The 25,185-nt window shown below is 41.5% G+C and overlaps 1 protein-coding gene across 4 annotated transcripts in view; it reads right to left on the reverse strand.

The window, feature by feature from the left end:
* Window positions 1–12,717: 12,717 nt before the first annotated feature.
* PPP4C (protein phosphatase 4 catalytic subunit) overlaps window positions 12,718–25,185 on the reverse strand; it is an 80,899-nt gene continuing 68,431 nt past the window's right edge. For all 4 annotated transcript variants that reach the window (XM_033945841.1, XM_033945840.1, XM_033945839.1 and 1 more), the window contains exons 8-9: window positions 14,488–14,677; window positions 12,718–14,401 (exon numbers count right to left, since the gene is read on the reverse strand). In XM_033945841.1, the coding sequence (XP_033801732.1) occupies window positions 14,272–14,401; window positions 14,488–14,677 (320 nt within the window). In that variant the 3' untranslated portion in view covers window positions 12,718–14,271. The remainder of the gene's footprint in view (window positions 14,402–14,487; window positions 14,678–25,185) is intronic.

Consider the following 25,185-nt stretch of genomic DNA (forward strand, 5'->3'; position numbering starts at 1 on the left):
TTTGCGCCTCTTCCCTTCCACTGGTGGCTCAGGGCCCTGTCTGGAGAGCCTTTGCGTATGTGCATGACATCATTGCATCAACGTCTGCCCTCGAGCCACGGCTACCAAGTTCAGTGAAGTTTACAAGACACTGCTATACAGCAAAAACAGTGCAAGTATGTGCATTCTAGCTGAACACGTGTGTTCTTAGTAATTTTGAAGTTGAATTTGCTTATTGTATTGAAAATATGTTAAAACCAGGACTTGTAGGATTGATGACTGAAATACAGAGAGCACCTACTAAACAGCATTTGCTACGGTTTAAAGGGAGTGGAGGAATAGCCTGTTAGCTACAACGGTGTATAGAGAACCAAGGCAGCAGTTCAAATCCCACAGCAGCAGCTTGTGATCTTGGAGAAATTTACTGAAGTTTAGCATGCACTAAATGAGAAGCAGCTCACAGCTATAAAATAGGCATTTAGTGCACACTCATTCTGTTAGTACACACTAAGATTTTGTAAAAGGGGCCTTCCATTGTCTCAAATAGCAACTTATGGGTCCATGCTTAAAACCTAACACCTTTGCTAAAGGCTATTAGTGCCAGCGTTAGAGTGCCACCCAATGCACTAACAGTTTTAGCACGGGTGCTGAAACCATTAGTGCAGACCACATTTAAGATTGTGAGTCTGCTGGGAACAAGGAGAAACCTACAGTGCCTGAATTGCAACCAACCTTGAACTACTGAAAACCATGCTAAATCTGCCCAACTTCCTGCTGTTGTAGTGGTACTAGCATGCTAGGGGAGGGGGTGGGGAAGAATCTGTCATTCCATAACAGCAACATCTACTGGCTGAGAGTAGAGTTCCACCAAGTTCTAGGAGGAAATGCTGCATCTGCCTCTCAGCCAGAAGATTGTTGCCATGATGACTGGCTACATACTAGTGTAAGTGTAAGTTAAAAGGGGAGGAGGTAAAGGTAAGCCCTGGAATACGGGCAAGTTTCCATTAAGCTGGATGGCATGAGAAACAGAAATGTTCCACGTCCAAAGAAATATCCCAATATTAGATGCACAGCAGAATGAGGACAGTTCCCTTCGCTATTCACCATAGAAAAAAAAATTATATATTATAATTTAAATGATGATGCCACACCAACTTACCTGTGTACCTGAATGTTAACTTACCTTGATTTTACTTAGGATGTGAGCTAAATCCTCTTCCTTTTTATCTCCTGTCTTTCAACTGCAAGGCACTTCCCCCCATTTTCCAAAACCACACAAGAGGTTTTTAGCGCTTGCTGGCACTCTGAATGCTTTGCACTGCTCTGATGCTCATAGAAGCTCTATGACTTTCGGAGCAGCACAGAGCATTCAGTGTGCTGGCCAGAGTTTAAAAAAACCTCTTGCATGGTTTTGTAAAAAAAAAAAAAGGGGGGGGGGATTATGAAGTAACACAAAACCCAGGAAAATGTTCTCAACAAACATGTAGTAAAAATGCCCTACTAAATACACATCCAAAATTAAAAACAGCTAAAACATAGGATATGAAAGGCAGTCAATAAACACGGCAACATGCACAAAAAGAGTATATTCCAACCCAAGTCATTACATTACATTACTGATTTCTATTCCGCCTCAACCTTGCAGTTCTGGGCGGATTACAAAAGAGACAACTGGACATTTCCAGGATAATTACAGAGAGAATTCTGATCCTTTTCAGGAGAAGTTACAAGAATAATGGAGCTGTATAGTTCAAGAGCTACAAGATGCTGTACAAGTAGGAAATAGTGCAGATGCTGTACAAATAGGAAATAGTGCAGATCCAGTAAATATATCGTTAGGGAAGCAGTTGACATGCTTGAGGCTGAAGAGAAGGGAACTGGTGAAAGGGGGGGGGGGATCCAGATAGAAGCTGGACATGAATTTCAGATAAGTTTTTCAAAATTATAAGAAAATGTTTTGCATCGCTTGCATTATTGCACTATTTTGCAAGGAAGCTTTTTTGCCTATGATTGGTTTTATGAAGCTTAGGTGTGAATTACTACACTCAAGTGCTCTCACGCTGTCTTTTTATTTTTTGAGCACCAAATTATATGTGGGTTTTTTTTAATGTATATGGTTTATATTTCACATTATCCTTAGTTTTATTATGTTGTATTTTTTAACTAGCATATTAATGTAAGTATTCAAAATTAAGAAACCAAAAAGTCTTAGGGTTCCTTTTACTAAGGTGTGCTAGCATTTTTAGCGCACGCACGAAATTACCACACGCTACACCATGCGGTACACTTCTAGAATAACGCCAGCTCAATGCTGGCATTAAGGTCTAGCGTGGGCGGCAATTTAGCGCACGGTATTCCGCGCGTTAAGGCCCTAACGCACCTTAGTAAAAGAAGCCCTTAGCTACAGAAGTCTTCAAACCAAACTCAAAAGAACAAATGGATAGTGATTGAAAGATACAGTCTTGAGGAGGGGAGGGGGGGCAGATGCTGTTAAGAAAATATCAGTGTTGGAATCTCCCTTAAGGCATTATCATGTTCATCCTTTTTTTTTACAGTGGAAACACTTTGCTGCCACCAAGATACTACCTCAATCAGTCCATCCTTTCAAAGTCTATAGCAATGGATTTTAAAAAGTTGCTTGGGAATGTCACAGAATCCTAAGATTACTTTAAAGAGCTACAGGGGTCACGGGAAGGGAATGGGGGAAATGTTAGCAGTTCAACAATTTCAAGATTACTCCACAAACATGGTCAGAAGGAAGCTACAGTCAAAAAAATCTAAAGAGTTCTCCCTCCGAGATTATTCCTCCAGTAATCTTAAAGAAATACTTTTCTTGTTTTGGACCATTTATACACTCCTTTATTAAAAAAAGTCTCACTTCCGGGATTATACCCAAGACCTGGAAAACATCTACAATATTACCTATATTAAAGGATCATAACATCAGTCCCGATGACCCTACGAATTACCGTCCTATTGCTAACAATCCTTTCCTAGCTAAAATCACTGAGAAAGTGGTATTTAACCAGCTATCAGATTTTGTCAAATCTACAAATATACTGCACCCTAATCAAACGGGTTTTAGGAAACATCATAGCACCGAATATTCTTTAATCGGGCTCACTACTAACATTATCTATTATCTTGATCACCACAATTCAGTTATTCTTTTCTCCCTCGACCTTTCGGCAGCATTCGACACCATCGATCATTCTCTTCTCTTAGAAAGGCTTCAATCAATAGGCGTAAGCGACTTATCACTACAATGGTTTACTTCCTTTCTATCTGACCGAAATTCCATAGTACGCTTTAATAATTCATCCTCTAAACCATTTTCACACAACTACGGAATTCCTCAGGGTTCAATCTTGTCTCCATTGTTATTCAATATCTTTCTATCTCCTTTACTCAACCTATGCCAATCTATAGGCTTTACCGCCTATGCTTATGCTGACGACATACAATTGACCCACACTATTAACCCAGAAAATTCTAATGAAATAATTCAAATCAATCAAAAATTAGAAATAATTAAAAATTGGCTCACACAAAACAAACTTGCTTTAAACATATTTAAGACAAAGGCTCTACTCTTTCCGTCAAAACAGGGCTTAAAGCTTTCTATCCCTTTTTCGATAGACAATACAATTATCGAACTAGCAACATCACTTAAGATATTAGGAGTAATAATCGATGACAAATTTTCTTATCAAGAGCACATAAGCAATATAGTCAAAAGCTGCTTTTACCATCTGCGCCTAATCCGCTCAATGTCTAAATACTTAGAACCAAAATCTTTAAACATTTTAATACACTCTCTCATAATATCCAAACTAGATTATTGCAACTCACTTCTGTTAAATATCAACCACATGGAAAAAAGACGCCTACAAATAATACAAAATATCGCAATTAAAATAATTCACGGTGGGAAGAAATATGATCATGTAACCCCTTACTTGATAGAATCACATTGGTTGCCAATTAACCAACGCATAACATATAAAATAGCATTATTAGTATTTAAAACAATATCCACCAATGAACCACAATTTATAGATCGGCTCTTAATTCCCCACACTTCAAATTGCTCTCTTCGGTCTAATATACAAGGGCTACTAATGGTCCCTTCATTAAAAATAATAGGAACTAGACGCCATGACATCTTTTCAGTCATGGCACCTCTTACTTGGAATACTCTTCCTTTGTATATTAGAGAAATTAAAGATCTAAATTTATTTAAAACTAACCTAAAAACATTTCTCTTCAAGACATCATTTAATCTCTAAAATAACTTTTTCCTTGAAGACTTAAGAAAGGTTATTTTCTTTTCTCATCATACCCTAATCCAAATGTTTCTATCCCCCCCACCTCATTCTTCTTTTCTTCCCTTTGGGAAATTACAATTTGTAACTTTTACGCCTTATGTTTCTCCCCAGTGTATTTTAGTTTGTCTGTATTGTCGGTCTGTCACAGCCCCATTATTTGTAAAGTAGTAAAATATATCTTATTGTTCTATGCTAATGTATTTTTTATGTAATTCGCTTAGATTTATAAGCGAAACATCAAATCCAAATAAACTTGAAACTTGAAACAAAAATTTTTTAAAGAGCCATATAATATACCACATAGCATTTGCAGAGAATCACTTAGGTGATATTGCACACATGTGGAAGAGTAACAGGCAACCAGGGGAGCCCAATTTAAGGGCTCCTTTTATGAAGGTGCGCTAGCGTTTTTTAGCACACGCACCGGATTAGCACGTGGTATCTGAAAAACTACCGCCTGTTCAAGAGGAGGCAGTAGCGGCTAGCATGCATTGCATTTTAACGCATGCTATTCCACGTGTGAAGGCCCTAAAGCGCCTTCGTAAAAGGAGCCCTAAATCTCAGTGTGGTTCCTTTTGATCTTGGGCAAGTTATGTAATCTTTCACTGACTCAAGTATAGAGACCGTAAACCCTCCAGAAATATCCCTTCCCCTCATGTGGATTTTGTAGGCATAGTGGAACATTTTGGTCCCAATGCTAGGTGATCTATGCTATGCATTACAGCACACAACATCATCCTCCTGTTTTCAGCTTTATGATTTGGGGTTTCTAGGAAATAGAACGTCTCACATAGAAATTCACTGGGTCATTTCTTGGAAATATCAGATTGCTGGTAAAGATCAAGGTAAAAAGGATGGTAAAAAGTACAGAAAAAAAAATCCTAAAGGAAAACATGTTTGTTTGCCACAGACCTGGGACTGGGCAGAAGATTCTGCTTCCAGCATGAAAATGATGCCAAGCACAAAGCAAAGCAACAAGAAAGCAGCAAACCGTCTTCCCAAAGCCTAGTAATTAATAGTAGTACTATGTGAATCCAATAAAAAATCTGACACGACAAACCACTGTCCTAACAATTACCAGCCAACCTGAAATAACCCTAGATCTTCTGCTAAGAATGGCAAAACCTGCACCATCCCAGTGTTGGTAGATACTTATAATGACTCATTGCCGTTATTGTAAAACAGGGCTTCCACCAAGCAGTGTTTTAATTGATATGAAGACTTATACAGTACAAGCAAAACTGTTTTCTTATTCTTAATTTTTGAATATTTATGTGTTTGTTCTTTAGGGATGTGCATTCATTAATACACATTCAGCCAGCCAGTTAATTAGTGCACTTCAGTTAGTTCACACTAAATCAAAGTAATGTGCATGAAGGAAATTTCTGTGCAATTAAAAAGGGAAAGGCACTGGGTCTTGTACACTGCCTAATTTGTAGTTTTAAAGTGCTTTACATACAGGTACTTCAAGCATTTTTCCTATCGGTCCCAGTGGACTCACAATCTCTCTAATGTACCTGGGGCAGTAGAGGATTAAGTGACTTGCCCAGAGTCACAAGGGGCAGGGCTTGAACCCACAACCTCAGGGTGCTAAGGCTGTAGCTCTAACACAGTGTATCGCAAACTGTGTGCCGCCTAAGATTCCGGGGAGGAGAGGCGCCAGCACCTCTTCCTTTCCAGTATCCCCCACTGGCAGCTCAGGGCCCCTTCTAGAAGGCCTTCACACATGTGCGGATGTCGATGTGATGTCATGCGCATTGCATCGCGACGTCTGCTTACTTCTGGAAACCTCGAGCCGCGGGCATCACAATTAGTGTGCCGCAGCTTTCCAAAGTTTGCGAGACACTGCTCTAACCACTACACCACACTCTCTTCTTAACATATGGCAATGCTATAGGGCTAGTGTGACCATATACTTATGGCAAAGAAACAGGATGGGCCAGTCTTAGTCTCACCTCCATTACATGTGTGGAAATTTAGTCCTATTTTTCTTAAGGAATCAGGACTAGGCCTTCAAGCATACAATGGGGTAAAAAAACCAGGCCTGTCTCAGTAACATACAACTGCCTTTGACGATGATGTACAGGAGTTGTTGCACAAACCTATCACCTCCTATTGCTGACACCTTCAAAATATTTTCTCTGTTTCACCCTTTTCCATCTTATGTTGCTTAAATTTGGTCCTCTGATGTTGTAACCAGACAAATTGGAAAAGTGCATAAAAATGCTGCAAAAGAAATTTGCTGTTTGAAGTGAATTATTTCATCCTAGAAGTTGTAGGGAATTAGACTAGTCAAAGACACATCATCTAAAAACTTTACAAGCCGGCTCATTTATAGACATTTTGAATTTTTGTGCTCAAATTTTTACATTTGCCCCTGTATGCCCCCCCCCCCCTGATCTCTTAAGGATTAAATTTAAGATCTTTATATAGGCCCACAAGTATTTAATACAGGGGTAGCCATCCTACCTGCATTCTTTCTTTCTTCCCTATTGACCAATTCAAAATTTGCAGTCTTAAAAGCAAATCTGATAGTGCTACATCTCTCATAAAAGTCTACAGTTGGCCTCTTCTTGCTCTGCAGCATTAAAGCTGTATCGCAGCTCAACTTTGGAACTCTTTGATATTAATTGAAAATGCCTAATTCAGATTCAAAATAAGCCTAAAGACAGAGCTGTTCAATCAAGCCTTTTGTATAAACTAGGGGAGTGGGCGAGGAGATGGCAGATGAAGTTCAATGTAGAGAAATGTAAGGTCTTGCACGTGGGAAACAGAAACCCAAAGTACAGCTACACAATGGGAGGGCTGTTATTGAGTGAGAGCACCCAAGAAAGGGACTTGGGGGTATTAGTGGACAAGACAATGAAGCCGTCAGCACAGTGCGCAGCGGCCGCTAAGAAAGCAAATAGAATGCTAGGTATAATAAGAACATAAGAAATGCCTGCACCGGATCAGACCTGGGGTCCATCTAGTCCGGCGTTCCGCACACGCGGAGGCTCAGCCAGGCACACCCTGGCGAATACAATGTCACTCGTATCCCTCAATGTCTTCTGCAAGAAGATGTGCGTCCAATTTTCCCTTAAATCCTAGAATGGTGGTTTCCTCCACCAGCTCTTTCGGGAGAGAGTTCCAGGCATTCACCACTCGCTGTGTGAAGCAGAACTTTATGACGTTTGTCTTGGCCGTGTCCCCTCTCAGCTTCAGGCCATGACCTCTGGTCCGAGACTGGGTTACATTTGCCAATGTGAATAACGCTGTTTCTTGCTCACCACCCTTTCCCCCTGCTGGTGAGTGAGCTTGCTCCATTATGTCAATCCCTTTTAGCAATTTAAAAGTCTCTATCAGATCCCCTCTCAGTCTTCTCTTCTCAAGGGTGAATAGTCCCAGTTTTCTGAGGCGATCTTTGTAGCTCAAGTTCTCCATACCTTTTACTAGCTTCGTCGCTCTCCTCTGCACCCTCTCCAGTAGTGTTATATCCTTCTTCAGGTATGGAGACCAGTGTTGGACACAGTATTCCAGGTGTGGTCTGACCATTGCTCTATAAAGCGGCATTATGACCTCCCTTGATCTACTCGTGATTCCTTTCTTTATCATGCCTAACATCCTGTTAGCTTTCTTTGCCGCCGCTGCACATTGAGCCGATGGCTTCAGGGTTCTATCTATCAGTACTCCCAGGTCTTTTTCTTGTTCGCTCTTCCCCAATGTTATACCTAACAGTTTGTACCCATGCTCCTTGTTTTTACTGCCCAGGTGCATCACTTTGCATTTTTCTACATTAAAACTCATCTGCCAATTTTCTGCCCATCTCTCAAGTTGCTTCAAATCTCTCTGGAGTTCTTCGCTGTCTTTTTGTGACTTGATTGCTCGGCATAGTTTTGTGTCATCTGCAAACTTGATGATAGCACTGGTCGTTTCTTCTTCCAGGTCATTTACGAAGATATTGAATAAGATAGGCCCAAGAACTGAGCCCTGAGGCACACCGCTAGTTACTTTCTTCCAGTCTGAGTACTTCCCATTTATGCCCACTCTCTGTCTTCTGTTTTCTAGCCATTTTCCTATTCATCTTAGTATATCCCCTTCTATTCCATGACTTTGTAGTTTCTTGAGAAGTCTCGCATGAGGTACTTTGTCGAACGCTTTCTGGAAGTCCAAGTATATTATGTCAACCGGTTCTCCGCTATCGACTTGTTTGTTCACTCCCTCGAAAAACTGAAGTAAGTTTGTCAAGCATGACTTCCCTTTCCTGAAGCCATGCTGACTACCTCTCAGCAGGTCATGGTTATCCAGGTGCTGTACAATGCTGTCTTTAATCAAAGCCTCAACCATTTTCCCAGGGACCGATGTGAGACTCACTGGTCTATAGTTTCCCGGTTCTCCCCTTGATCCTTTTTTGAAGATTGGTATTACGTTCGCTATCTTCCAGTCTTCTGGTATCTGTCCGGTTTTAACTGACAAGTTAGCGAGGGTTTGCAGTAGTTCTCCGATTTCCACCTTTAGTTCTTTTAATACTCTCGGGTGAATTCCGTCTGGGCCAGGGGATTTGTCAAGAAGGGTATTACAACCAGAACGAAAGAAGTTATCCTGCCGTTGTATCGGGCGATGGTGCGCCCACATCTGGAGTACTGCATCCAATATTGGTCGCTGTACCTGAAGAAGGATATGGCGACACGTTTGATAAAAGGTATGAAAAACCTTTCATATGCTGAAAGACTGGAGAAACTGGGGCTCTTTTCCCTGGAAAAGCGGAGACTTAGAGGGGATATGATTGAGACTTATAAGATCATGAAGGGCATAGAGAAAGTGGAGAGGGATAGATTCTTCAAAAAACTACAAGAACGAGAGGGCATTCGGAAAAATTGAGAGGGGACAGATTCAGAACCAATGCTAGGAAATTCTTCTTTACCCAACGGGTGGTGGACACCTGGAATGCGCTTCCAGAGAGTGTGATAGGACAGGATAAGGAGCTCAAGAAGGGATTGGACAACTTTCTGAAGGAAAAAGGGATAGAGGGGTATAGATAGAGGGTTACGTAACAGGTCTGGACCTGATGGGCTGCTGCGTGAGCGGACTGCTGGGCATGATGGACCCCTGGTCTGATCCAGCAGAGGCACAGCTTATGTTCTTATGTTAAATAGTGATTTTCATATGAAGCCCAAGGACTCAGAATAGGAGCGGATTTGGTTGGTGGATGTCCAGTTTTCTAACTTCATCCTTAATGTTTAAAGTTAGGTTGCCAGTTCAATCCCAGCCTGCTCCTTGTGACTCCTGGGCAAGTCACTTAACCCTCCACTGCCCCAGGTACCACAGTTAGATTTTCCCTATCTGTCCTGGCAGACTCACAAATACTTAAGAGGGTCTGATTACTATTCAATGTATTGCAAACCACGTTGGGTGGATCTCTTCATGAAAAGGCAGTTAATAAATCCCAATTAGAAAAAAAACATGTCAACGGGAAGACAAATTATTGTACTATTCATATCCCCACTGGTATCCATTATTAACATATTGTCAGTGCATTCATTAGTCAATTAAACCTATCTGTAAACTGTTTGATACTGTAATTTGAAAAGTGGTATATTAAATATTCCAAAATAAATGAATATATAAAACACACTCCATAGCAACATTACCTGCAGCATATCTTGTGAAAGTTCATATTAGGGCACCTAAAAGATAAAATCAAATCTTTTTGCCACCTTATCCAGAATATCAGAAAATGGCCCCAGTCCCCAGGAAATGCAAAATATTAAGAATTTTCATTTACATGCTTTTAGTACAGATACTATTGAGTTTTAAGTTATCAGTAGGTTCCTGCTGTTAGGAAGAAAAGCAACACTGTGTGAAGTTAGTTTGTTCTAAGTCTGGCTAACGGCCTCTTTTACAAAGCTGCGTTAGCAGCTGCCGCGCGGCAACAGCCCCGAAGCCCTTTAAATCTCTATGGGCTTCAGGGCCGTTAGCGCAGCCGCTAGCGTGGCTTTGTGAAAAAGGCCGTAAGTGTGCTTCTGTTCCTAGAGTAAAGTTAATAAAAATCATGCTAAAAAGCAGTCACTGAAGATGAGAACACCCTTCTTGCTCTGATCCCATTCTTCCCCCCCAACCCAAAAAAAAAAGACATGTTGTTGCCCCTAGCTCATATTATGTTCACATTTTATCTCCTCTTCAAATGGTTGTTTTCTAGGGGGTGGGGGAGGGGGTTGGCAGCTTCAGATTTAACTTTTAATGTAGGCCCACTCTATTACTTCTTCATTAACAGCTTATTGGGGAGAGTGTCTAAAGAGAAGACCAGCATAAAGAGAAAAGTGGGATAAACATTGTTTTTTGTTTTTAAACGAAGACAGTATTCAGACTTGTGCATGAATGAAAAACTTTAAGCAGAATATCTTCATATACAAGGGGGTGCTGAGAAGTTCTCACCCAACCAACTTCCTGAATTATGAGCGTTATTAAAGTGCCAATTTGCAGAATCACAAAGCTATGTTTTGGCATTGTTTCAGATCATTGATTGAACCATGTCAATGGAAAGTGTGGCGTTTTCAAAGAAAATCCATGAATGCATGATACAAACACTAAGTGACAAATGTCCATCATTCTCCACAGTGAAGAAGTGGTATGCAAACTTTCAGCTTGGAGATTTCGAGACCTAAGATGCAGCAAGGTCTGGGAGGCCTCAAAGTGTCAGCTCCTGAAATTGTTGACCATATCCATGACCTGATTTTAGCAGGTCGGCAAATATCGGCTAAAACAATTGCTGAGACACTACAGACATCCAGGGAATGAGCTGGGTGTATAATCCACAAGCAGCTGGGTATGTAAAAGCTGTCAGCCAAGTGAGTGCCCAAATGCTTGAATGCTGATGAGAAATGACATCAAATGGTCACTTCCAAGTTGATTTTGCAGCATTTTTAGCGAGCTGGTGTCAACAATTTGGAACAACTAGTTACTGTTGATGAAATATAGTCACACCACTATGATCCTGACAGAAAACAACAGTCCTTGCAATGGCGATACTCAGGTTCTCCAAGGTCAAGGAAATTTAAGACCCAGAAGTCAGCAGGAAAGATCATGGCCATAGTGTTTTGGAATCAGGAAGGTGTTGTAATGACCGAGTGACTATCTTCCAAGGAGCCAAACAGTTAATGCAGAATATTAATGTAATTTGCTGAGTTGATTAAAGGAGGCATTAAAAGAAAAAAGGAGAGGGATGCTGCAGAAAGGAGTTCTCTTTTTGCAAAACAAGGCTGGCAGATGTTTTGACGCAGTTGGGGTTTCAGTGCATAGACCATCCACACTACTCACCAGATCTTGCTCCGACTATTTTGTTTCCAAACCATAAAAAGAGTTTGAAAGGGTGACAATTTTCGAGTGATTTGGAAGTAATTGCAGCAGTGGAACAGTATTTCAATGATCAGACATCAGGGTATTTTTTTGGAAGGGATACAGAAAAGTCAGACATGATGTGCCAAGTGTTTTGAAGTTAGGGGGTCAATATGTGGAATAACTTGTAAGTTTTATGGCTCCATGCCATTATCATTTTTAGTTGGGCTGAGAACTTTTCGGCACCTCCTCGTAAGCATACTTCAAGTAAAAAGCACCCTTGCATATTATTTTGGTCATAGAAAGCAGCAGCATTAGGCTTCCTTTACATATAACCCTCTTGTAATCATGTTTCTGGCTCTACTACACAGTAGTTAGGGAGATATTTTATACCCCTGTAGCCTGACAGAGGAAAATATCTGGGGAACATTCTTTACTCACTACCTGAAAGAAAAATCCACTAGCATTATTTAAGGAATTATCTGCAACTGGTAAAAGAATCCATACAGAACTATTAACATTGATGAAGAGGCAGGATCCCAGCTGTCTAGGGCCAGCTGTTCTATCTCCCCTCCCTGTCAATTTGTGCCCTGTTCATTTTAGATTCTCACTTGTCTGTGAAAGGGGTTGGGGGAGGAGGAAGCCTTTGACTGATGAAGCATCTTCCCTTTCACACCTCTGAATCAAATCCCCCTTCCCAATTTGCAACACCAAAAGGCAGTACTGACCAAAGGGCAAGGTGTGAAAAATGGCTATATAGGCAAGGCAAGCAGACCTTTCTCCCTGATGAGTCCAACTTTCTCTGCACAGTAACCAGATTGCCATCTCTCCTTCCTCCACTAGCTTCTCTCAAGTTGCAGGGCCAGGACTGCCCCAGCACACACTTCATCTACCTTAACAGTTGCAAAATAAAATACCCCAGTGTTTTACCATTTTTACCACCAAAGAATAAATTTTCTCAAAGTATTTTTCCATTTTTATTTTCCTTTAGTTTTATTATTTTTATCTTTTTTTTTTCTTTTTACTAACAAAACACTTTTTGAAAGTCAGTTTTGGGGAAAATTTATGAGAAAAAAGTCCCCAGAAAGATACAAAGATATAGAATGGGGTTTTTAATAATAATAAAAAACAAACCTTGGAAGTTGAAGTCTAAAAGTGAGCAAGAAAAGATACAGAATGACCAGTACTTGGAATTATAACTGAATTATCTCCTCCCTCCTTATCTTCTGCCCTTACCTGAAACCAATGGCTGGAAGGAACACAAAATTGCCATCTTATAACTACAGAGCTGTCTGCCCTCTCATGTATGGGTCCTGTGGAAATTCAAAATACAAGTACAGAATGTGGAGTGCAAATTGTTCCCAGCCTAAGGAGCTGCAGGGGTCCTTGAGTAGCAAGCTAAGTTGAAATTGCTCTCTCCTGAAGACTAGAGAAAGTAGTAGGGAGTGGGAGGGAAGAGGCTGAACTTTTCTCTTTTTTTTCTTTCAAAATTTAGAGACAGGGTAGGAAAGACTCAAAATAGTCATTCTGAAAATGTTAAAACTGTCACCGGAGATAAAAGACTACATATACATTATTCCCTGTTAGATACTGCTTGCGTGATTGCTCAGATTCCCAGCTCACATCTCTACCTTTACTGCTGACACAATTTTACAGACTTTTACATGGAAAGCTATGGTCACAGGACTGAAACCTATTTCCCCACCTCCACAAACACAGTGGAGTAGCACCTGCAAAAAGGGGCATGAAACACAAAGATGATGAGTGGAACATATCAGATATCAGTAAGAGACTGATGAGATTGCCAGTAAAAATAAGGGGGATGAAAAGGGAAAACAGGTTAGACCTAATAGACACAAGGATTTTCATTATTTAATTCACAGTTTTCAAATCCCCCTCTGACCCGTCATCAGTAGTGCTACTTTTTCAGACTTAGCAAATGTAGCTGTTCTTGGGGAAACCAGAGCCAGAATTTCTAAGAGAAACATAAAATGTAAAACAAAAACACCCCTACCTCTTAATGAAAGGGCAGGAAAGGGGGAGGAGGTGGCAGGTGCAGGTCAGAAATCATAAACCTGGTTATTTCCTGTTACACTCCAATAAAATACATGTCTCTCAAACAAAGTCCCTTCAGGGTCCTAGTTATTTCTGCTATGATTTTACCAACCAGCAGAGTTTTGGCCCAGCTCTATATCCTGTTGCATGACACAGAAACATATACCTTCAGTACCACAGTGGATCTCTTAGTTATGCCCATGGCAGTTGGGCACCCCTAATAGCTAGCTGGATAAACAGGCAAAGGTCGGGAGATGCTTCCATCCCTCTATGCCTCCCCAAAGAACTCCTGTGCCAGCTGCGCATGAGGGGCAAAAGGAAAGAAGGGGGCAAAATAAGAGTGTGAGAGAGAATAAGAACTGCAAGCCATGGACCCCCACAACTTCCCTCTCTGGTGCAGGTATTCAGATTCAGCTTTGTAAGGCGAGAAGGGTGGCATTCTGGGGTGGAAGTGGATGGAGGAACATTTCCTCCGCTGCTCCACATTCTCTCTCTCTCTCCTCAACACAATGTTTTCGTAGTTTGGCTATAGTTCCCAGCTGACAAGTAGGAGACATGAAAGAGAGAAAATATGGGGCAACGTAGAAGTCAGAGGTCACAGGAAGTAGTCCGCTACTGGTTTTTTGGAGGGAATCCCTCTGGTCTCCTGGGGTGCAGCCTCAAAGATGATGAACTCTTTCTGCAGATGTTCATCCAGTTCCAGAATGGCAGCCACATTTCCACACCTGAGAACAGAGAGGATAGCAGTGTTATCAGCATGGAAAGGAGAATCCATAGATCCTGAACTCCCTCTTTTCCCACTGCCACATACCTATAGCAGTAGTTAGGTGCAGACCACACAGTCAACACTGTCTCGTTGAAGTGCCACTTGTATCCTTCCATCACCAGCTGATGTGCCCGACAGATCATGTCAATGTCATTTGCTGCATTGAACTGGGCCACAACATCACTGCCAAAGAGATACCCAGCTCCACGTGGGCTCACACCCCAACCTGTTGTGTCTGTAGAAGGAAGAACAGCACGTAGGCACTATGAAATAACGGAGCATGTGGAACATAGAGCTTAGCAACCCAAGCAAATATTTAATTCCATAAAGAAGGTCCATAAATAGATCCGGTTCTGTAATAAGACAACCTAAACATACTGTTATGAAGAACATAATAATAGCCTTACTGGGTCAGACCAATGGTCCATCAAGCCCAGTAGCCTGATCTCACAGTGGCCAATCCAGGTCACTAGTAAACCTAACTCTGCGGACTACCTCTGCCCCTTCCAAACCTTAGCTGCTTTAGAGAGCCAAAGCAAAATCAAAACTCACAAAAGTAATCAAACACTACCTTCGTAAGTAGAGCACAGCATCAATTACCTTATGATCAGAAAATGTAAGAACGTTGAAGAAGAAAAATATGTTGACATCAACAAGACAGGTCTAGAGATCCAATTTCCTTTCACATTATAAACCGCAAAATTATACTATTTTGTCACCTGATCACCTATCCATCTCTCCCTATTTCTCACCCCTTCACCATGACCTTTGCCTGTGTGACTGTCACTGGAATGTTTTTATATATTTCACTGATATATTTTGATATTGTCATCTTTTGTTCATCCATGAACAGAGAAAGAAGGTTCTGCCTTTGAAAGCTAATCAAAACAAGAGATTAGGATCTTACCTTAATATATTTTTCAGTAGATAGATGTATCATTCTGGACAGAAGGGGATTCTCCCCATGCTCACAAGCTGTGCAGAAGGAATCCATTCCAGGTTTTCAACTCCTCCTCCTTCAAAGGGCTCTGCTGCCCCTTCAGTTTATACCATAGCAGGTGATAGTCCTATATAGAAATATATAAGAAAGGGTACGAGGAGACTCCTCGAACTATAGATCTGAACAATCGAAACAATGAAATAACCAATCAGAAACACTTATAGAGCTCAAACATTCCCCCAATGTGTTTTTCTTCATAACCTTGATGTCTGATTGACATCAAAATCTCAGTTTTGATTTGAACTTCCTGATTGAGACTATAGGCAGGTGCAGTAAATAACTGACAGGGTGGGGTTCCAGAATGACACACCTATCTACTACGAGAAAAGATATTAGCAAGGTAAAAATCTAATCTCTTTTTCTAGTGCAATAAGTGTGTCATTCTAGACCAGTGGTCTCAAACTCAAACCCTTTGCAGGGTCACATTTTGGATTTGTAGGTACTTAAATAGGCCTCAGAAAAAATAGTTAAGAACATAAGAATAGCCTTACTGGATCAGACCAATGGTCCATCAAGTCCAGTAGCCCGTTCTCACAGTGGTCAATCCAGGTCACTAGTACCTGGCCAAAACCAAAGGTGTAGCAATATTCCATGCTACCAATACAGGGCAAGCAGTGGCTTCCCCTGTGTCTTTCTCAATAACAGACTATGGACTTTTCCTCCGGGAACCTGTCCAAAAAAAGTCTTATTAGAGAAATGACAATTTTGCATGAGGTAAAACTCTTTATAGTTTATAAATCTTTCCTTTTAGCTAAGTCTTAATAATAATATTGTAATTTATAGCTAAAGAGACATATGATCAAGAAACTGTTTTATTTTACTTTTGTGATTATGATAAACATACCAAGGGCCTCAAAATAGTACCTGGTGGGCCGCATGTGGCCCCCCCAGGCCGCGAGTTTGAGACCACTGTTCTAGACAGTAGAGATGTACAAAAGCAGTCCCAGAGATCTAGGGTGGGATCTCTGCACTTGCTCACACCGAGGACCCAAAGACAGTGTTCTCCCGTGCTGCCACGTCCACTCTGTAGAACTTGAAGAATGTATGCAGAGTGGACCTGGTCACTGCCCTACAAATCATCCGAACTTCTGCTCATGAAGAAGCAACACTTCTTGTGGAATGTGCTTACAAGGAAACTGGCGATTGCTTGCCACAGGCAATATATGCTTACAAATTGGTCATCTGTATCCATCTTGAGATGGTAGCTTTAGATGTTGGTCTACCACATCTAGCCTGATTGGTGAGCACAAATAGATGGTCTGACAGTCGGAACTCATTGGTGATCTCTAGATAACATAGCAGGACTCTCCTCATGTCCAGCTTTCTCAGAATCCAGACCTTTTTCTTTGACCCTGTGGTCTGGAACACTGGCAATCTTACCTCTCAATTGATATGAAATGCTGAAACAAAAAGGATGGGACCGTGCACAAGGAAACTCCTGCCTCTGTGATCTTGTGGAAGGGCTCCCTGCATGACAAGGCCTGCAGCTCCGAGACTCATCTCACTGACGTAAAAGCCACAAAAGAAAACAGTCTTGACAGTAAGATCCAACAAGGATGACTCTTGAATAGACTCATAAGGAGTCTGACTGAGGCCATGCAAAACGATATTCAAGTTCCATGACGGAAATGGTTGTTTTACTAGTGGTCTGAGCCTTAGTGCCCCTTTTAGGAATCTGGCTATGTCTGGATGAGAAGCTAGGAGAGCATTCACGAGCTCTGAAGCACAAGAGGCCCACCACTTGGACCCTAAGTGTTACCACTGTGAGGCCTTTGTCAAGATCTGCTTAGAGGAAAGCTAGAACCACCACGATTGGAATACTAAATGGCTTCATTTTCTCTTTTGTGCACCAGTGTTGAGATGTCTGCCATGTTTTAGCATATGTGGAAACCATTGTATGCTTTATGGCTCTGAGAGTAAGTATCCTTTACGCTCTAACGCCACATGCTTAAGAGCTATGCCGTAAGACCAAAGTGATCTGGATCTTCTATGATCACTGGGCCCTGAGATAGAAGATCGGGCTGTACCTGCAGTCTGAGACCCTGGATCGGTAACATGGAATGTCGCTACTCTTTGGGTTTTGGCCAGGTACAGGGACCTGGATTGGCTACTGGGCTTGATGGACCATTGGTCTGACCCAATAAGGCTGTTCTTATATTGCACTAGACCGCATACCGTGGTCTGCCTGACCAATCCGGTGATATTTTGGGTGGTTTACTATAGTAGGTGATTTACTATTTTGTGAAGTACTCGCCCTATCATGGGCCATGGAGAAAACATGTACAAGAGCTCATTGTTTAGCCACAGCTGGACTAGGGCATCCAAATCTTTGCTTCTGGGCTCAGATCTTCAGCTGAAGAACTGGTCCACCTTCTTATTTCATGCAGTAGCCATTAGTTCAAAACTTGGCCAACCCCACTGAAGAACAATGGACTAGAACACTTCTACAGATAACATCCATTCTCCTGGATATAAGATCTGCCTGCTGAGGTAATTGGTCTATGCAGCGTTTTTGATGCTTCCAGTTTGCCGCTCTCCTGGTGGCTGACTTTCATGACATACTCCGGCACAGATAAGAGCAGAATAAAAGGCTCCCGAAGAAGGGAGTTTTTTTCCAAAACTGAGCTTAGTTGAGCCATGTAAATTTAATGGCAGATGATAAACTGAGCAGGAATGTGGGACTATTGAATTGCCGCCCACGGAGAAAAACCAAAAGCTGGATAGCCGGGTATCGCTGGAGATAAGTACATTTTTTACGCCAAGGCATATCATATAGCATATTTATATTGGAAGAAAGTTGTAGAATGTTTTAGAATTATGAGCATATTATCACTAATTATTTGCATCACTGCATGATTTGGAAATAAAAAAAGCACACTCTGTGTATGCCGATGATGGTGTGAAGTGAGGCTTGGAAAAGAGTCCACCAGAAACATATAAGTCTTGAACTTTGGCTTTGCCATCGTTTCTCTAGCTTTCACAGCCACACTGAGGATACACAGAATAATTATTAGTAGTGCAGTTCTTCCAATATACCGCTGCTATTCTTACAGGGAAGCAATATTTAGGTGGGAATCGGCCTAGACATTGTCCACTTCCACTTCATGCGCCACGGAGATTGCCTCTGCAAACCGGAACAATAAGTGGGCTTCCAGGCTTAACTGCGCACTCTTGGTGCCTCCTTGACGATTGACATATGCCACCACTGTAACATTGTCCAAAAAATTTGGATCACCTGTTTTTCCAAACTCTTCTCCAGCTTTTGTAATGCCAATCGAATGGCCCGAAGCTCTAGTCTGTTGACAGACCATTTTCTCTAGGAGGACGACTAATGCCCCTTGACTGGGCGTCCATTGTAATAGCCTCCCCAGCTGAACAGGCTGGCATCCATTGTGAGAATCACCCACAAAGTTATTCTGAGGGGCATGCCTTGTAATAATGACTGTGGTTGGAGCCAACTCACACTGTGGCGGCATTTCAGAGTCAATGGGAGAATCATTTGAATGAAGTCCTTTTGTGGGGACCACCAAGACAATAGTGCGTTCTGGAGAGGACATATGTGAGCCTTCGCCCCAGGAACCACATCTATAATGGCTGCCATGGAACCTAGTTCTTGAAAGTGCAACGTTGAAAATGACACGGGGCTGTTACCTGCAGGTAGCCGCAGGTAACCCGCCAAAACAGGAAGAAATAATAAGTGGTTGCTGCAGGTACGGGGACAAGGCCATTCACCACCCTGTGGAGCACTGAATGGCCTTGTCTCCGCAATTAAATGAAGGAACACGCGAAGTCATCTATCGTGTTCGCCACCATCCAGGCATCTCCCTTCATCCCTTCCCCTCACCTTTACTGGCAAGTTTCATTTTTCTTGTCTCCGAGGCACTGCCCAAGCCCTTAAACAAGTCGCACGCGGCTGCTTAAAACTTCTCCTCTGACACAACCGGAAACAGGAAGTTGTGCCAGAGGAGAAGTTTAGGGCTGCCTTATACAACTTGATGAAATACTCAGGCAGCTCGGAAACAACCCCCCCCTACCCACTTCAGAGCACACCTCCAGCTACCGAGCTCTTCTCCACCGCGCTCCAGTGAAGGCTGCCAATGCTGCCTCACTCTCTCTGCCCGGATTATTGCCAGGATAGGGAAGGATACCACCTCCGCCTCCCTTTGCTCTCCATGAATGAGTAGGTGGTAAATGACCAACTGCGGCTGCATCAGGACTGCACACTGTCCTGCCCCATCTTCTCCTACCTGGTGATGTCACTGCTTGTGCAGCTAGACATGCTGTATGTAGTATAATTTACACAGTGGGGATGTGTCAGGGTAACAGTTATTGGATTCTGTCACTTGATTTCTGTAGCAGTTTTGTCTAGTTTCCTCATTTTCTCTTTATAGTTTTCACTTTTGATCTTATTCCTAAAATTTGTATACGTTTGTTTCCCAAATGCAGATCAGTTTGAATATATTTTCTGTTATTCTGCCTGGGGTACATAACTCTTCCCCCAATATCACTTGATATTACTACTTATCAGAAATGCCAGACTATGGGGGGGGGGGGTGAGTGGAGGAACGAAGATGGGTGCCAGACCAATGGTGGAGGGGGGTTGGAGGGAGAGATGGGTGAGGCACAGTAACAGAGCATATGGAAGAGGCAGAGAGAAGGCAGACAGTGGAATGAAGAAACTGAATGAGAAGATGAGAAAAACAGAAGCCAGACAACAAAGTTGATCCCTAAGGCCATAGCTTCAAACTGCCTTTTTAGGACCACATTCACTCTGCGATCCTGCACATCATTTAATACTATGTCTTCCCTTACTTGGCAGAGACATGCACTTGGTTACCTAAGCAATCAAGAAATTCACCTTAGGCTGAATGAACATCTGTTGACATTCCTCCATCATAGGATACAGTCTAGACCAGGGGTCAGCAACCTGTGGCTCTTTGACTACATGGCTGCGGCTCTTCTCTTGTGGGGATCCCATGTTGTATAGCTGTCTCCTAGGGGCCTTCTCCTCCTTCCTTTCAGGCAGCCGCATATATTTCTTCACAAAGCTGTGGGCAGAAGTTCGAACACGCTGCCCGCAGCTGACCCAGAAGATGTCCCTCTGATGTTGGCCCCCAACTAGCTAACATCAGTCAGAGGGAAACCTTCCATGTCAGCCATGGGGAGCATGTTGGAATCACTGCCCATAGACTTGTGAAGAAACACATGCGGCTGCCTAAAAGGAAGGAGGAGAAGGCAAGCCAGGAGACAGATACACACTGTGGGAGGGGGTACAAACTTGGGGCACAGAAGGGAGGGAGGGAAGGAGGGTGAACTTGAGACACAGAATGGAGGGACAGAGGTGGCATGCACTTGGAACATAGGATGGAAGAAGGGAGGGAAAGAGATGCAGAGGTGGGGGAGGAAATAGAAGGGGAGAATTGTTGGGTATGGGTGTCTGAATGAGAAAGAAAGAGAGGGTGCACATAGGAAAAATGAAAGGAAAATTGTTGGGAATAGAGAGGAAGAGAGAATTATTGGACATGGTGGTGGGAGAGAAGTGAGGTAGAGATGCATGGGGAAGAGAGAGATGAGAGGGAGAAATGTTGGATGTAGTGGTGGAGAGGGAGCAGTGGTACAAGTGGAAATGGATGAAAGAGAGAGGAATGTTGGACATGGTGGTGGAAAGAATGGAGAGAGAGATGCAGCATGGTGCTGGAGAGGGGTGATAGGAGAAATGTTGGGCATTGGTGAAAGATACTGCACAAGGTCCAGAGGATGAAAGAGAGAAATGTTGGACATGAAACAACTCTGTGCAGAAATACAGTGTCAAAGTCTCATTAAATTATTTTTCTTTATTTTCTGTACGTACTTGAAGTTTTGTTTTATGCTAAATGCATACTTTTTCAAGCTTTATTTAAAATTTGATTAAACGCTTATTAAAATTTCTAAGCAATATACATTGATTAAAATAGGGGACACCAAATTAAAAAAACATACATGTTTGAACATTCACCAAAATTAGATTGGCTAAAGACAAGTTGGAAAAGAGGGGGGAACTACAATTTTAGAGTAAAGGAGACATTTAAGGGATGAACAAAAGGAGGGTTGAGTAAAAACGAGGAAAAGAATTAGGGTGCCTTGATGGTTAGGCAAGTAAACTTAGTGGTACTAACGCCCTAATCATAGTTTTCAAATGCATCCTTTAAAAAAGAAAATATTTGAGGGAGCCTTTAAATCTATTTAGTGCGGTTGCCTCCCTGATGTAAATAGACAGGGAGTTCCAGAGCTGTATATACCCATATCGCATTAAAATCGTATCTCAAACCCCCTTCTCTACCCATTGCAGATCTTTGTAAATTTTGGATCAAACATTTAGGATAAAATGGCTCTCTGCTTAAAATGGTTGCAGACCCATGGCCTAGACTTTGTTTTGGCTACCTTTACAGAGCCCTCAGGAGCATCCCAGTACTCTGTGACTAAAACACTCATATCAGGATGGCAGGGAAAAGATGTGGGCTGCGCTCTCAGTCCGCTCAGAATAGAACACTGAGTGGAGGGGCCTTCTGGGAGTCTAACTGTAACTCCCGCAGGGCGTCAGTAATGAGCTCTAATAGCACTGAAGGCTTGAACAGCCGGTGTACAGTGAGATCTTTCCCTTGGTTGAGGGTCACCACTGCTTCCTGCGTACTTGTTCCTGTTTGCGACCCTATATCTCCTAGTAGGGAAGACTCACTCTGTGACAGCAATACAGACTGATCTTGCACCCTCCGAGTAGAGATCCACAGGATCCTGGTCAGCTGCTGCCAATGACCCCGATATGCCCTGGAAGCCCAAGCCAACTTGCGTGACTCCTGGCTTGCTGCCAGACTTCATATAAGGATTCCAACTATCCAAATAAGCTCTCCAGTCTCCACATCAAATTATCAAATTCAGGAGAAAAGGCTTTACTAGATGTCTGAGGAGGGGCGGGACCGCGACGGAGGAAACAGCTCCGAAGCCGTACAAAGATCGCTAGCACCGCGATCTTGATTGCAGGTTGTTCCTCGAAGGTAAACAGTGCGGGGAGGCCAGGGGTGGAAGTCGGACGCCAGGGGGTGGAAGCTGACGGCAGCACTTCCCGACTGACCCTCCCTCCTCGCCCTCTAAAGCAGGTGCGGCAGCAGCCAGCCAGCAAGAGCAGCGCTGCCGCCCCTGCTTTAGGGGGCGAGGGGGGAGGGTCAGGCGAATCGGGAAGCCAATTTTTTTTTGTTTTGAACCGATTCGAATCGATTCACCCGAAGTGAATCGGTGAACCGATTCGAATCGTGAATTGGGCAGCACTACTAGATATCAATGAGTCCTCTTTAGGAAACTCCACCTTACATTTCTTGGGCTCTGCAGCTTCCATACTCTTTATGCTTAGGTATGCCACTGTTCCAGGAATCCAGGTTGGATTTTCTCTCAATAGACAGGCCCCCAGAGGTTCCCCAGCCCTAGAGACCAAAGTGGTGGGGGGAGGGGCGCCTAAGTCTGATACTCCCACCTCTCCTTCATGTGATGCATGGCATGTGGCACAAGGGCACTCTTCCAGTGTCCATCTAGCGTAAAACTTTCATGAATTAGGGGTAAAAGAGCTTGAGGACTCCATCCCTGCCAGCTTTGAGGCAAAACGAGGCAATTTGAAGGATCTAGAGAACTTTTGAAAAAAAAAAATTGAGAAATCCAAGATGGCCACAGCTGCAATGTTCTGGCACAAAAAAAGCCTTAACTAAAATTATTTGTTTGTAATTCTTTATTCATTTTCTTATGTCACAACAAGTGTTACAATAGAATTCAATAGAAACTTAAAACATATACACTTGATCATCTTATATATTAACATTGAATTAACATTTCATTAAAAAATTTAAAATTTGAATAAAGTTATAATATTTTGTAATAAATTTAATTTTTTATATAATTTTTTATTATATAAAGTAATCCCTTTTCCCTCCCTCCCTTCCAATACATAATATATAAATTCAATTTTTTTTTTTTGTAATATCATTTAAATATTGAATTAGAAAGAAGTAGTTAGAATTAAAAACCCACCCCCATCCCTTCTAATCAATTATCTTATCATGGGAAGAATTAAACATTCATTAGAGAAATCTGTTAATGGTCAGTTTTATTCATGGGAAAGTTTTTATTCTTTGCAAAATTCTTTTAGTGGTCTCCATATTTTTTGAAATTTATTTATATATCCTTTATGTGTTGCAATAGCAAGTTCCATTTTGTATATATGACATACAGAATTCCACCAAAACATATAATTCAATCTATCATGTTGTTTCCAGTTAAATGTGATTTGTTGTATTGCTACTCCAGTTAAAATAAATAAAAGTTTATTATTACTTGATGATATTTGACTTTTTTCCCTCATTGTTGTTCCAAATAATATAGTATCATATGTCAAGGCTACTGGATTTTCTAGCATTCTATTAATTTGGGGCCAAATTGATTTCCAGAATGTTAAGATGAATGGACAAAAGAATATAAGATGATCTAATGTCCCTATTTCATCGTGACAGTGCCAGCATCTATTAGATTTAGAGCTATCTATTCTATGTAAACGTGTTGGGGTCCAAAATGCTCTATGAAGAAGAAAAAACCAAGTTTGCCTCATAGATGTTGACACCGTACATTTTAACCTCCAAGACCAAAGCCGTGGCCATTGAGATGCACTAATTTGGTGTTTTATCTCAATGCTCCAAATGTCTCTAAGACCATTTTTTGGTTTTTTATTTATAAATCCAGATATTATTTTATACCACTGTGCAGCTTTATGTCCTATTGAGTCCATCTGGAAACATAAGAATTCCAAACTGTGATATTTAGCAAGGTTTTTCCATTCAGGGAACCCTTCCTGAATGGATTGTTTCAATTGCAACCATTTAAAGTATTGTGTTTTATTAAGACCAAATTTATGTTGCAATTGTGAAAACTCAAGCAATTTATCATTTTTTATTACATCATTTAGAGTACGAATTCCTGCTGTCATCCAATGTTTCCAGATGACTTTAAAACCGCCAATTTTGATCTTGGGGTTTAGCCATATTGTTTGAGTAGTTGATTTACTAATTGGAATTTGAGTTAAATTACTTATGTATTTTAGAGTTTTCCAGGTATCCATAAATATTTTATGATCTTTATATAACCTTGGCATCTTGATACTAATTAAATGATTAAGACGTAGTGGAAATATTAGTCTCCATTCTAGCCAGAACCAGTCTGGAATATTATCAGTGGGCTCTGGGAGGATCCAATACATACCATGACGTAAAATATAGGCTTGATGGTACCTATAAAAGTTGGGAAAATTTACCCCTCCCTCCTTAATTGGTTTTTGCAGTGACACTAAAGCAATTCTTGGTTTTTTGTTTAGCCAAATGAATTTTGTCAAAATTCTATTTAATTTTATGTAAAAAGATTCATGAAAGAAAATTGGTATCATTCCCATTTGGTAGCAAATTACAGGCATAATCATCATTTTAACAGTTTGTACTCTTCCCCACCAAGATAAATGTAAAGGATTCCATTGCTCACACAGTTCTGTCACTTTTTGTATTAGACATTTTTCATTAATTTTCATTGTCTCATCTATTGTTTTTGTTATCCAAATTCCAAGATATTTAATAGATTCTTCTTTCCAAACAAAAGAGAATGTATCAAATAAACCTTTTGTGCAATATACATTTAGAGGAAGAACTTCTGATTTATTCCAGTTAATTTTATATCCTGAA

The sequence above is a fragment of the Geotrypetes seraphini genome, chromosome 5 (assembly GCF_902459505.1).
Source record: "Geotrypetes seraphini chromosome 5, aGeoSer1.1, whole genome shotgun sequence".
NCBI lineage: Eukaryota > Metazoa > Chordata > Amphibia > Gymnophiona > Dermophiidae > Geotrypetes > Geotrypetes seraphini.